The 14608-nt window shown below is 42.1% G+C and overlaps 1 protein-coding gene across 18 annotated transcripts in view; it reads right to left on the bottom strand.

Annotated features, from left to right (window-relative positions):
• The window catches only part of KIAA1217 (KIAA1217 ortholog), a 586069-nt gene that overhangs the window by 10520 nt on the left and 560941 nt on the right, over nt 1-14608 (bottom strand). For 17 of the 18 annotated variants that reach the window (XM_069086314.1, XM_069086315.1, XM_069086298.1 and 14 more), the window contains 6 exons: nt 12153-12283; nt 11267-11414; nt 8107-8581; nt 4704-4887; nt 1689-1852; nt 430-594 (listed from right to left, as the gene is read on the bottom strand). In XM_069086314.1, coding sequence (XP_068942415.1) covers nt 430-594; nt 1689-1852; nt 4704-4887; nt 8107-8581; nt 11267-11414; nt 12153-12283 — 1267 coding nt within the window. The remainder of the gene's footprint in view (nt 1-429; nt 595-1688; nt 1853-4703; nt 4888-8106; nt 8582-11266; nt 11415-12152; nt 12284-14608) is intronic. The other variant, XM_069086306.1, reaches the window with a different exon arrangement.

Genomic DNA, 14608 nt, shown 5'->3' with positions numbered 1-14608 from the left:
AGACAGAGACAGAGACACAGAGGCACAGAGGGGGAGAGAGAGAGAGACAGAGAGAGACAGAGGCACAGAGGGGGAGAGAGAGAGAGAGAGACAGAGAGACAGAGAGACAGAGGCACAGAGAGAGAGAGAGACAGAGAGACAGAGAGAGAGAGAGGCAAAGACACACAGAGAGAGGGAATGAGAATCATCTTTATATGAAATGGACATTCCTTATACATATCTGAAGAAACTTTGATAGCCAAGCTCTATGATCCCTGGGAGTCAGAATACCAGGGCCAGCAGACACAGCTGAAGCTCTTCTGCATACTGACTGGTGCTTTCAAAAGCCCCTTTTGTCTAAACAAATTCATTCCCTTTAAATCTAGATTCTGAAAATCTCCACGTGGAATTTCACCGCCAGGGCATTTGAACATTGCCATAACCCCCTACCTGTAATTCAGCCATTATTCTATCTCCTTCTTCTTCTTCCTCATCCTTTGAGGAGGAAACTGCGTCCGGCGGCGGACCGGGTTGTGACCGGGCTAGACCTTGCTCTTCTCGTGGACCTTTTGTGACCTTGGGGACTGGTGTGGGTCCAGCATCTTCATTGCTTTCCTACAAGGAAATGACAGCACCCCCACTGATTGATTAAATATAGCTCCCGACTGCTGACAAATCAGAAAACAAACATGTGGGGCCTGAAATAATCCCCCTGTACATTTGCTTCCTGGCCCCAAATCCAGCGGGCACAGCTATTTAGTCAACTTGAAATTAGACTGCGATTTTTTTCATAAACTATCATAATAAAGGTTTTAAGTACTCAGTGTTTAAGATCATGCAAAACTGGCCCTTTGGGGATTTCCTTTTGCATTTAACATGAAGGATGAGAAGGGTGAATTTGAGGTGAAGTATCCCAAGAGGTGAAAGTCCATTTCTCATGTTTCTGCTCAGGCTCTCACAGCTGTCTTTATTGATCTTGGTTATCTGGGAAAGATTTTTTTGAATATCTTTTTATGATACCCTAGCTAGGAAGTGGCTTGTGATTTGCATTTTACATTGTTATACTCAAAAGTCAAGTAAGGGTAAGTAAGCCCCATGGTTACAGAGCTGGTCACATAACTGAGAATGCTACTTGTCAAGTGGTGACGTTTCCTGGCAATTGACTTTAGTGACCTCTCCACTTCCTTTCTCTTTTTTAAAATGGTCTAGGTCAGGAGTTCTGTGTGTCATGCCTTCTCTCCCCCTGTCCCTTCACCCTTTTGGCAGTCTGGTGAAACCTGTGGACCTTTTACCAGAACAATGCTTTGAAATGCATAAAAAAAATATGGAGGATTACAAAGGAAACCAATTTCTATGGAAATAAACATGTAAAGATTTTGGACATGGTCATGTGGGAATTTGTTTTGCAAGACTATACATATTTGTTATGTTTTCTTTTTTAAAACTGTTTCATGGTAGGGGAGTTGGGATAAAAGAAGAGGGAGGGAGAATAATAAATACTCGTAAAAAAAAAAACAAAAAAAAAGGGAAAAAATAAAGATGTGTTTTTTTTTTCCCCATTCAAATTCATGGATCCCCCTGAATCTATTCAAAGACCCTGGGTTCTGTGGACCCCAGGTTATGAGCCCCTGTCTTAAGCTAAAACAATGTCTTATCTGAAGATTCTTTGCTACTTGAAGACTTATTATCTAGTGCTAAAATTATCCAACCTTAGTGGTTGCACTCTCTTTCCTGACGGTGTAGACCACATCTCCAGATCGTGTGGTGGTCAGCCCCGATCCTGGAAGGTAGCTTCTGCGTGGAGGAGGAGGTGGTGGAGGAGGAGATTTCCCTCCTTGCTTCTCCGAATCCTGTTCTGAATTTGGAGATTCTTCTGGAAAAGAGCACATTGTTGTACACAATTACTCTGAAGAGAATGTCTAAAAAGGACTTGTGCCTTCCTCCAACTGCCCCTTGGGCATGACCTTAGGCTGCCTAAAAACTTTTCCATCACCAAGCCATCACTAGACCAAGTTGTGTGGGTGAGCTGAAGAGCCAGGGCCTCACACTAAAACCAGAATATTCCCTCTGGCCTTTGAAGCATTTTCCTCTTTTTTAAAACGACCAATCTTTGTGCTCCAGCAGGAGGTTTTCAGGGATGCTAAATGAAATATAAAATGCTTTTTCATTTGTCACCTGGACCAAGCAAAGCAACAGATTTCAAAGGATGGAGTGGGACCCAGAACAAGGAGGACAGAAGTAGAGATTAAGGAATAAGAGGCTAGAAGAAAAGAGAGAGAGAGAGAGAGAGAGAGAGAGAGAGAGAGAGAGAGAGAGACCATGTGGTATAGTGCATAGAGCACCAGACAAGGCCTTAGAGAAGGAGTCTTCAGAAACCAACTGGTTGACTGGTTGTAGAACTCTGGGCAAGCTGCTTAACCACTCTGTCCATCAGTTTCATCATCTATAGACTAAGGAGGGGTTAGATTTGAAGTCCTCTAAGGACCCTTTGCAATCTAAGATTAATGATTACTGCTTTCGAGTAGTAACTGGAAGAAGGAAGTGATCCTTTAAGGGGAGGGGAAGGAGAAGAACCAGGACACCACTGGCTTTTGGAAGTGAGGGGATTGTAGAACTTGTACTGGCAACAGTCAGAGCAAGGAGCTCAGTCATTTTACACGTGTTCAGCAATCTCTAGCAACTAGAAAGAGCAAATACACACCTCAGAAGTCAAATTGCTTTGAGTATGCTCAGTAAATTATCAATCCCACTTCCACTAGAGTAGGCTTGGACATTCTAATCCTGAATCCTTCCTGCCTACCCCACCTCCCCAAGTTCTCTTCAGGCCTTTATGGAAATGTCTGGACTTGCCTGAAGGTAGGTATTCTCTGAGAAACCAGGCCATGATCCCTACCCCTCTGGATTGTTCAGAGGAGTCCCTCTGAAAAAGGAGCACTAAGTGAATATTCCAAGCTAAATGCTATTGATTATTGTGTCTCACAGATAATTACTCATTTTCACATGTGCAGTAGCTATTAGGACTAGCTCTCTGGTTTTTTCTTCTTAAAATGAGAGAGGTTCGAAATGATGGTCACTATAATCCCGGAAGGGTCTGAATCCTACCTTGCTATGGCCCATTTTCTTTTTTAACCAATTCTAGGCAAGGAACTTAGTTAGACTGTCTTCCCTTCTTTATCTCCATCTTGTACCATCCATCTTGGGTACCTTATGAATGTATGATACAAACTGCTAACATCTTTTTGTGTGAGTTTAGTGCAGCGAGGCAGGTATCCCCCAACTTCCTGCCCCTTAGCAATAAAGGGTATCTCAAAAGTCTTAGTGTGTATTGAAGTTCTAAAATACTACAAACTGACAAAGAAACAATATTTGAAAGGTTAATTAAATATTGATTATTTTTCATGAAAATTCAACATGAGTATTTTCTTCAACTACACATATATCTGTTGATTTTTGTTGGTGTTGTTCACTTGTTTAAGTCACATCTGACTCTAGGTGACCCCATTTTGGGGTTTGCTTGGTAAGGATACTGGAGTAGCTTGCCATTTCCTTCTCCGGCTCATTTTACAGATGAGAAAACTGAGGCAAGTAGGGTTAAGAGACTTGCCCAGGGTCACCCAGCTAGTAAGCGTCTGAGGCCACACTTGAGCTCAGAAAGAGGAGTCTTCCTGCCTCCAGGCCCAGTGCTCTATCCACTGTGCCACCTAGCTGCCCCTAAATAAAGGTGAGTTGTTCTAAACGAGCCAGTCGGTTGATTTTGGAACCTTATAAAAAACTCAGCTGGTGTTATCACTGACTCAAAGATTTGCCTTCAGCTCATCCAAAGAATGTGGTATCAGAGCGCACATGACAGTTTTGACATGACCCCACTAGAAAGTCTACTGGAGACAGATGAAGTGGCTCAGGTGGCCAAGGAAGATGACCTTCCTCTACCATCCCATTGGTCTGAGAAGGTATCATCCAGAAGCCATTGCACAACACAATGCAAACTCACAGGGAACGCCATCTTGTTAAAATTTCAAAATGACAAATCTATCATTCACAATTCACAAAATTCAGTTAAGAATGAAATAAATCCAAATGATAACATTTCAAATGTTGTTTTCTGCATGTAGAATTTATCCTTGTGAAGCTATTAAAGTTTAAGATTACAATAAGACTACTGGAACATCATATATTTTGCAATGATATTCACAATCTCTTAAAGATTCTGTTTCTCCTTATTCACTCCTAATATTCTTTTAAAAATTTTAAAATTTTCCCCCAGCTACATGTAAAGACAATTTTTAGTATTAATTAAAGAAAAAATTGAGTTCCAAATTTTCTCTCTCCCTCGCTCCCTGAGACAGCACGATTAATCATGCAAAACACATTGCTAATACTCTTTAGGAGACCCAAATGGTATCATTTTTAAAAAGCAGATCAGTTTTTCTCCCAATCCATTCAGCAAATTGACTAACAGGTCATCTTCAAGAATGACATCAAACCCCTAGGAAGTCTAGCAACAGAGTCATTCTCTTTTTTCTTTAATGAGCTCTGTCTTGGCCCCACTGAGGAGCAGAGACTTTCCTGCCATTACTAAGGCTGATCAATAGGAATGAGTCACCTGACAACACATAGGAGAACATGCTCTCCCCACCCCTCAATGGTACACAAAAAGAAATCAAAACCAGATCATGAAGTCTACGGCATGCAGAAGTCAAAGTATGGCAACAACCAGATCTCACCTAAAAGTTCGAGCTTGTCCACTGGAGTATCCCCCTTTGGTGAAGGAGCAGAAGATGGCGGCATCTCGAGGTTGGGGATGGACTTCATGATATTGGCCTGAGCTTCCTCAAGGAGCTTCTCAAATTCTTTTCCGTTATAGTGGTCTAGGTTTTGCCTTTTTTCTTCCCACTTTTTTTCTGCCTTCTGAAGGGAAGCAGCAAATTGTTTAGTGGCTCATCCTGTGATATCTGACATTCTGAATTCCAGCAAGCCTGATTTGTGGGTGTGGAGTAGCAAGGGAGTTAAACATCTAAGGCAGCATTCTTTTCAGTGCTGGGCATTAGGCGGTTAAAGGAGCAATGAAAAGCGGTTTGGATTAGTTCCCCATAGAAAGAACTAAAAAGTCAATGCTGGATGAGTACAGTCTACCTGAATAATTTTATCTGTCATGCCTTCTAGGACTAAGCAAGTCAATTTAACCTCTGTTTGCCTCAGTTTCCTCATCTGTAAAATAGGAATAATAATAGTACCTACCTCCCAGGCTTGTTGTGAGGATTAAATAGTATTTGTAAAGTGCTTTGCAAATCTTAAAGGGCTATATAAATGTTTTCTATTATTACTGCGAACGATCCTTACTAAAGGTCCTTCATGATAATCCCTATTAGTAGTAATAATAAAGGATGGCTAGGTTTTAGTAGCTAAAATGGGCATTGCAATACAGGGAATGACACAAGAAAAGTCCTGTAAGGTATGTTTGGGGACGGGCATTTTTGCTATTCAGTTCAATCATGCTGACATGAACACTGATTTCATGATGAGGATTGGATTATAAGGTTGAAAAAGTAGATAAAGCCAGATTATAGAATACCCTTGTGTGACAGAAAAGACTCAGAAGATCTGGGTTTGGCTACTTAGTACCTATGTAATCTTGGATCAGTCACTTAACTTTCCCTGAGTCTCAATTTTCTCATCTGTAAAATGGGAAGTGGGCAGACCAAATAACCTCTGAGGTCACTTCCAGCTCAGATTCTATGATTCTTGGATACAAGGAGTTTGAAAATTATTTCAATCAACTGAAGAGAATTTATTAGGTACCTAATATGACTGGGTACTGTCCTAGACTCTGGAGATATAAAAACACAGATGAGATGGTTGGAAGCAAACAGTGATAAGAACAAAGAAGTTCTTCTGGGAGGAAGCCTTCTTTGGCAGCAGGCTATAGGATGAGGGTCTGAGGCTGGGATATCCAAGAGCTAGAGAGTCCAGTTAGGAGGCTGGTGGCTCAATGCCAATATTTAGACTAAGGTGGTGATGAGAATAGCAAGGCGAGGTCCGATTTTAGAGAGATAAAACATAGGATGTCATTAAAAATGTGGGGATGTCTCTAACTGGGAGGAAAAACTAGAAGAAAAGTAGTCAGAGAAACAGGAAGAAAATCAATGTAGTGTAATGTCAGAGAAGCCAAGAGAGCAGAGGTTATAATGAAGGAAAAGGACTGGACCTTGTGATTTCATTAGGATTGGGAGTTCCCAGGTGAAGAAGCTCCCTCTACTAATGCAGCTCAGCACCTTTTTTATAATTTATAATCTTAGAGAGGTACCAAGAGCACTGACATTTTAAGTGACTTGTCCAGGGACACACAGTTCAAATGTATCAAAGGTAAGATTTGAACTCAACTCTGCTTGGCTTCAAGGCTACCTCTGTATCCACTATGCCAAGCTGCTTCTATCACGAAAGAATAAAAGAACTGGTGATTGACAGTGTCAAGTGTGATATTAAATTGGTTATCCTAAAGCCCAATCTGACCAAATCACCCCCTATTCAATAAACCCCAGTGGTTCCCAATTGCCTCCAGAATCAAATCTAAAATACTATTTGGCTTTGAAAGTCCTTTATAACCTGCCTTTTCCTAGCTTTTCAGTCTCCTTACACCTTACTCTCCCCTATGTACTCTTTAATCCAAGGACACTGACCTGGATCTTCCTTGCACTTGACACTCCATTCCCCAACTCCCAACATTTTAACTGGCTGTCCCCCAGATCTGGCATCCTCTCCCTCCTCACCTCCATCGCCTGGCTTCCTTCAAATCTTAGCTAAAACCCCATTTTCTGCAAGAAGTGTTTCCTAGGCCTCCTTCATTTTGGTGCCTTCTTCCTTCTGGGAAAGAGGAAGCAACCTGCCATGGCCATTTTCCCTGAATTTATCTTGTTTGAACACAGCTGTCTGCATGCTCTCCTTCCCCACTACCCCAGACTGTTAGTTCCATTAGAGTAAGGATTGCTTTTCCCCCAACCCCGCCATTATTCGGATCCTTAGTGCTTAGCACAGTGCCTGACCTTTAAAATGTGCTTAAAATTGCTGGTTGCTTGACTGACTGAGGCCAAACAAAGGAGAATAAAGAATGAGAAAAGGCCAGAGATTTAGAAATCAAGAGGTTACAGATGACCATCACAATGTATTTAGTGAACTGAAATTCTAAGATGTCAGTTTCAAATCCTCCCCAGCCCAAAAGCCTTCTCTTTTGTTATTCAATTCTCTCCAAAATCTGGCTTCAATCTGTATTCCAGCTTCTTTCACAACCAGCCAACACAGATTCTCCACTCTAGCCCAACAGATCTATTTCATTAGACTGTAAGCTCCTTGAGGGCAGGAACTGTCTTTTGCCTCTTTATGTAGGTAGCCCTAGCATTTAGCACAGTGACTCAAACATAGTAGGTGCTTCATAAATGTTTACTGGGTTGCACACAGTAGGTGCTTGATAAATGTTTATTGGTTGATGGACTGAAGGCCTCTGAGTACACTTAAGCTTTCCTGACTTCATTGTTCTGCTCCTTCCTGGTCTGCCTTCTTCCTCCTCTCTGCCAATTTTTATCTCTTCAAGAATCCAGATACAATCCTATCTCTTTCATGCCACCTACCCAACCACTTGAGCTAATTTCTTTCTCCTCAGAATTCTCAGAACATTTAACTGATATCAATTAATACTTATTTAGTACTGTAGAATTAGCTCTCTCTTTACATGCATTTGAGAGGAAGGATAATGGCATGGAAAGAATATTTGATTTAGGGTCAGGAAATCCAGATCCAAATCCAAGCTCTGATACCTCCTAATTGTGTGACCAGAGGCAAGAGAGATTATTTCTCTAAGCCTCAGTTTCTTAACATGTAAAATGAGAGTGATGATAGTTATGCTATTTACCTCAGAAGACTTCTTGTGAGGATGGTACTTTATAAGCATTAAAGAACTTAAAAAAATGCCATTATTAATTATTAATTTTTTAAAGTTTCTTATGTTCCCAACTAGATTGTAAGCTCTTTGAAAAAGAACAAGGTTTATACTTTATCCTTTGCTGTATTCCCTTTTGGCAGGTGCTTAATAAATATTGTATTTAGGTCAAAGGAAGAAGGAAAATGGAGCCCTACCTCTATAGACACAGCTCGGTTCCGGTTGCTTGCACTGTGAATTTCTTCAATGAAAAGACTTTGCATGGTGGAACCATTGGTGGGAGGAGGTGGGGATTGGGGAGTCTGTGCTGGCTGGACAGTAGCAGTCGACTCCTGCGTGGTGCCTGGAGGGCTGGCTGGGTGATGACCGGGCCCTCCTGGCAAGTTCTGGGGGTGGTTGCCCAACGCAGAGGAGTGCTGTGACTGATGGATGATGACCGGGGAGCTTTGTGCATGGTGGACAGTCATGGTGGACAGGGGCACCACTTCTGACTTGACAGATGAAGCTGGAGACTCTCCATTCCCTCCATGTGTGCTCTGGGGTGGGGGGCCATGGGTGTACGCTGACTCTTCCTGGGTTTTCAGGATTTCTGCTGCTGTTGCTTTTTCCATGGCAACATATTGTGCTACTTGGGTGGCATCGGCACCTTTTAGAAGACCATCGGTGACATGTCTAGGAGAAATTGTGCAGCGGAAGATTGGTTGTTTGCAGAAAGCATATACAGGTTTTTCTCATATTACTATAGCATCCCATAAGGGTAAATTGGCCCAAAGCCTGCCAGTATTTTGTTTTAAGAATAAGACATTTCAAAACTTACAGAAATAAACTGACATTGAACTGAAAACCATTCATTTACTGAATGAATGAAGGAAAAGCATTTATTAGGTGATTTATTATGTGCCAATTATGGCCAAGACCTGTGTTAAATGCTGGGAATACAAATAGAGAAAAACAAACAAACCAAGATATTGCTTGTTCTCAGGGGGTTCTAACATGTGTACACTGTGGTTGGAAGATAAGCTTAGAAAGCAAGGCTCTAGTCCCTGGGACTGGGGTGGTGAGCTTGTGTAGAAGGTGGTGATTCAACTGAGTCTTGAAGGACGGCAGAGATTTTAAGAAGTAGAGGTAAGGAGAGAGGCATGACAGGCATGAGGCACAGCCAGTGCAAAGGCACAGAGAGGAACAGCTAATAAGCCAATATGGACAGATCATAGAGTAAGTGGAGGGATGTGAAGTGTAAGAAGACTGAGAAGAAAATGTCATGATTGTTTCCTAAATAAGTTCTCGAATCCCCTCACACAATGTCATGGAGACAATCATGGCTCCTTGTTGGGAAGAGAAGTGGTTCTAGATGTTTGCCTTTCTGTGAACCCTCTAGTCAGTCTTATTGTTCGGACAGTGGTGGCAAGAGGGTGACGTCACTTTACCGCCACACTGCAATTCTGTTATTCCCCCAATCAACTTTGTTCAGTTTTATTCCTGGGAATAGGGGAGTCAGCAGCTGGTACAGGGCAAGTTGTTTTTAATTACACAGCTAAGTTTGTATCATCATCATCATTCAGTGCTTACTAAATATAACAACTGCATGTCTTCAAAACCTATCTTCCCACACAGTGTATATTCCAAAGGGATGAGCCATGAGACCAACACATGAAGACTATTCTCTCATGGATTTTGTTTAGAATATGTTATAAATATAGCTCTATATTATAATCTGCCTAATTGTAACTTGGAATTGATTCCATGTTCTTTGTTCTGTAATGTTCTCTATGGCCCTCCTCTCTTCTCTCTCTCCACTCTCTCTGCCTTGGTGATCTCATAAGCTCCCAAAGTTCAAGCATCATATCCACATAGATGACTGTGAAATCCTACAGCATTGAAGCCCAAGTCTCTCTTAACTTTCACTGTCAACTACTTTTCCATAAGTCTTCCAGAATATTCCATCAGCAGCTCAAACACAACATGTCTAAGATGAAACTCATTATTTCTCCCTTGAACTCCTACCTTCCTCTCTTCCCCCTCCAAAGTCTCCTGTTTCTGCTGAAGGCACGATCATCCTCTCGGTCACCCAGGCTTATCAGGTTACAAATCTTCTACATCTCTGGCATCTGTCCCCTTCTCATTTGGTTACCAGTTGGTTTCTCTGCTAAGTAGTGGCCTTACCCATTCCAGTCTTAACCTTCATGTAGCCTCTAAGAGGCCAGGGATAGAGTACTTTACTTTCTCTTCCAAGTACCTAGTCATACTCCCTATTTGGACCTTCATAGCATTTGGTTTCTCCCTCTATTATAGACATACTATGTTCTGTTTTATATAATAATATATACATATATGTGTATGTGTGCATATATATGTGTGTATAGAGATATATTTTTCCAATTACATGTAAAAACAATTTTTACATTCTTTTTTAGAAGTTTGAGATTCCAATTCTTTCCCCCCTCTAATCCCTCCTCATTAAGAAGACATATAATAATTAGTAATAGCAATAGCCAGAGTTTAGAGTTTTCAAAGAGCTTTATATCCATTATCTTATTTGATCTTCACAATAATCCTGTAAGGTAGAAGCTATTTTTATCACCACATTTTATAGATGAGGAAACTGATACTGAAAAAGGTTAAGTGACTGGTCCAGGGTTACACAGCCAGTATGTGTCAGAAGTGGGACCTGAACCCAAGTCTCCATAATTTTCAGGTCAGTTTTCCATCTACTACATCCTGCTTCCTCTTGAAAAATATGAGCTATTTAAAATTGGGACAGTATCTTGTGATACGTCTCCCCCTCTGAATAACCCCCCAGTCAAGAATGCAGGAGATGGGATGCGTGTGTGGCTTATGTTACATTAGACGACCTCGAAGTTCTTTTTCACTCCCAAGATTTCAGTTACTTCCCAAAGTTAAAGGCAAAGTTCAATTCTCTTTTTTTTTCTCCTTTGAGAAAATTATGTTACTGGCAGTTATTAGTGGTTCAGCTGCTCACCAAATTTGCTATTTCTTTTCCATACTGGTTCTATTTCTGATGGTAAAAAAAACTCAACCTGGTCCAAGGTCTAGACTAGATTGTAATTTCCCTGCTCTCAAATCCGGACTGAAAAATGAAAAAGTTGGGGGTGGCTAGGTGGCGCAGTGAATAGAGCACCGGCCCTGGAGTAAGGAGGACCTGAGTTCAAATGTGACCTCAGACACTTAATACAAAAACCAGCCGTGTGACCTTGGACAAGTCATTTAACCCCAACTGCCCTCCAAAAAGCAAAAACAAAGAATGGTCAGGAGACTCCCTCCCCAGGTTGGAGAAGGTGCCCACATTGGAAGCCCCCTTCTTCCACATGTCCCCCCCAAGGCAGTAGCTCAGTTTACCTTCTTAACATCGTCAACACATCGGTCATACTTCGGACTCTCTTGAGGAGGCTGTCCAGTTTATGGGGCTCCTCTTTCAGAAATCTCACTGCCTCTACTTCGATACGCAGAATAGCCCGCATTTTATTCTGCAAAGTTGGAAATTCTCCTGCAGGACCAAAGACAAATGGACAATTCCAGAGTGGAACATTAATGAAGGCCAAAGATCAGGAAGCAATGCAGCAGAGTTAGAAAGCAGCAGGTGACATTCACACTGTCATGGTGCAGACTGGCCATGTCCAAACACATTGTTATATGCTGTATTTAAAAACAGGCTTTTGGTGGTGCAGTGGATAGAGTTCTGGACCTGGAGGCAGAAAGACTCATTTTTGTGAGTTCAAATCTGGCCTCCAACACTTACTAGCTAATGTGACCCTGGGAAAGTCACTTAACCCAGTTTGCCTCAGTTTCTTTACCTGGAAAATGAGCTGGAGAAGGAAATGGCCAACCACTCCGGTATCTTTCCCAAGAGAACCCCAAATAGGATCATGAAAAGTTAGAAATGACTAAAAATGACTCAACAACAAAAAATTTATTTTGAACCCATTAAACATAATGGAGAAGGTCATTGTGAGGACATCAAGTTAGAGCTGGCCAACATCCTCTCACTGTAGGGTCATAGATAGGAAGCTAGAAGGGACATTCAGCATGACCCCTTCCAGACACCTCATCTCACAGATGAAGGACCTGAGGCCCAGGAAGGTGAAGGCACTTCCTCACCTGAGGTCACATAGGGAGTAAGTGGCAAAGGTGGAATCTGAACCCAGACCCCTGACTCCAGATTCAGCGATGATAAATCAAGGCTTTGCTCACCAGTATCAGGCCTCTCTGGGTGGAGGACACTCACCTTTTAGTGCAGCTACAGCTTCACCCACTTGGCGAAGAAGGAAAGCACCATCTTCCACATCCTTCAGGGTGACCACGCGGCCAGCCGAGGTGGAATCCTTCTTCAAATCTTCAACAAACTCTTCTAGCTCACTGTAGGAAACAAACAGAAGGATGGAATAAACCCCCCCAAAACCCAAACCCAAACCAGAGCATTCTAAGCTGCACATAGTGCGAAGGACACCTAAGGAGTTGTCTGTTTTTGGCCTGCCTTAGTTTAACCCTGACCCCAACTCTGTTGTCAAAACTTGGGGAGAGGGAGGGGGGGAAGAGGCAGAGGGAGGGAAGGAGGGAGAGAGAGAGAGAGAGAGAGAGAGAGAGAGAGACCTTTTTTCTAAATTGCCCAAGGCTGGGAGTAGTCTGGGTATAGAGATAGTCCCTCCGTCCAAGGGTGACTTGATATCACTCTAATCCCCTCATTGTAACATTCATTCTCTCATTAACAGTTCGCCAATCAGGGTTGATTCCCACCTTGGGGAATACCTACTCTTCAAAGGGTATATAAACTGTAAGCCTGCCCACCATGACTGTCTTTGATCTAAGAGAGACAGGCAAATGGCCATCCTTTTATTAATAATTATGTTGGCGTTATTAATAAAATACTTCAATTACCCAGAAATGATGTCTCTCGAACCTTTTTAATTACCACACTTCTCTCCACCAAGATCACCACTACCCCTATTTCTGTTCATCCTTACATTTCTCCTGAGCGATACCCATAAATAAACTAATAAAATTAATAAAATAAATTAATTTCCCATTTGGCCCCTCCACATTCAGTCTCTCCTTTTCCCAATCCATCCTCCACACAGTGGCCTTTCTAAGGTCCAGGTCTGACCATGTCACTGTGCCTGATTCAAAAAGCTCCTGTGGCAGCCAGCTTCCTTTAGGATCAGATACCAACTCTTCCGTTGGGCATGAAAGGCTCTCCGGCTTGGCCCCGTCTTCCCTTCCCAGACTTATCACGTGGTCCTTCCCTTTACCCATTCGATGGTCTGTCTGGCCAAACTGGCCTTTTTGTTGCTTTTTCAGCTCCCATCCCAAGCCTTCGCACAGGCTCAATCCCCCACGCTTTAAAGGCACTCCTTCCTGGCTGATACTTCAAAGAAAATCTCCTTTCCTTCCAAGTCCAGTTCAAACACCTCCTCTTCCATTAGGCCTCTTTGGGTCCCTCTAGCCATTGGTGCCGCCCATAAAACTATCTATTATTCTGCATGTTTTACGTAAACTTTTATTTATACACTCATACTATTTCTCCAACAGAACTTAAGTTTCTGCGGTCCCTGAGCTTTGCTGTTTTCATCTTTGCATCTCTAGTCTTAAAACAATGCCTGGCATACAACAGGTACCTAACAAATGCTTGCTGATTGACTAAAAGTTTACTTAATAAATACTTGTTGATTTGGTTTGCTTTTGCTTGATCTAGGGCAATTACAAGGAAATTCAAGGGGTCCATCCTAGAAAGAAGGTCCTGGTTTTACTTACAATATTAGGACCATTTTCTGTGAAATAAAGACAGCAGGTATGTGTATATGACACACTCTTTTCATTTTTTATCATAGTTTTTACCTTAGCAGTCTAAATGAAGGACATATTTTCCCCTCAAACATCCAATCTACATGAAAAACCTAAATGCAGTATGAGTCCAATGTATACCTCTGCATTCTATACTTCCAAACATTTCTCATTTTAGCAGTGGAACATAAGCTTCTGTTTAGCACCTATTTAGACCACTATGACTGTTATTTATGTTCAATCTCTCCTCTGCACTTGTGAATTCATTAAGGACAGGGAATGTCTTGGTCATTTTTGGATCCCCTCAGTGTCTAGAACAGTGCTTAGTACAGAGTATGTGCTCACTAAATGATTTATGAATGGAGGAATGAATGGATCTCTGCTATAAACAACATAAGCTCGAGGAAGCCCAGATCTGGCAAAATCAGGCCTTGGCTCAGCTTCAAGGTTACTTCCCACAAGGTCTCCCCCAGCATATGAACAGCCACTGCACTCTGAGGCAAAGGTCAGCAATGTTTCAGTCCCTCTGCAGAGGGCCTGAGTTTCCTTATCTATAAAAGGAAAAAGGTTGGACTGAATGATCTACAAGGTCCCACCCAGCTTCAAATGCTCTGATTCCTTGGAAATCCAAAGCCAAAGGGAAAGAATTTGGGGGAATGAAGAACCACTAGATGGCAGCAGGAGAACAGAGATTCTGCTGAATTGGAGAAGAAATTTTGCTGCAATTACCTATAATGGTGAGAGGGAGAGAAAGAGACAGAGAGACAGAGAGAGCTAGACAGAGAGAGAGAGAGAGAGAGACAGAGAGAGAGAGAGACAGAGAGACAGAGAGAGACAGAGAGAGACACAGAGAGACAGATACAGAGAGAGACAGAGAGAGAGACAGAGAGAGAGAGACAGAGA

This window comes from Petaurus breviceps, unplaced genomic scaffold (assembly GCF_028583685.1).
Source record: "Petaurus breviceps papuanus isolate PSGF00001 unplaced genomic scaffold, PetGlider_PUasm1.0 178, whole genome shotgun sequence".
Classification (NCBI taxonomy): domain Eukaryota; kingdom Metazoa; phylum Chordata; class Mammalia; order Diprotodontia; family Petauridae; genus Petaurus; species Petaurus breviceps.
The sequence above is the reverse complement of the archived record's forward strand: the minus strand, read 5'-3'. Positions and strand labels throughout refer to the sequence as shown.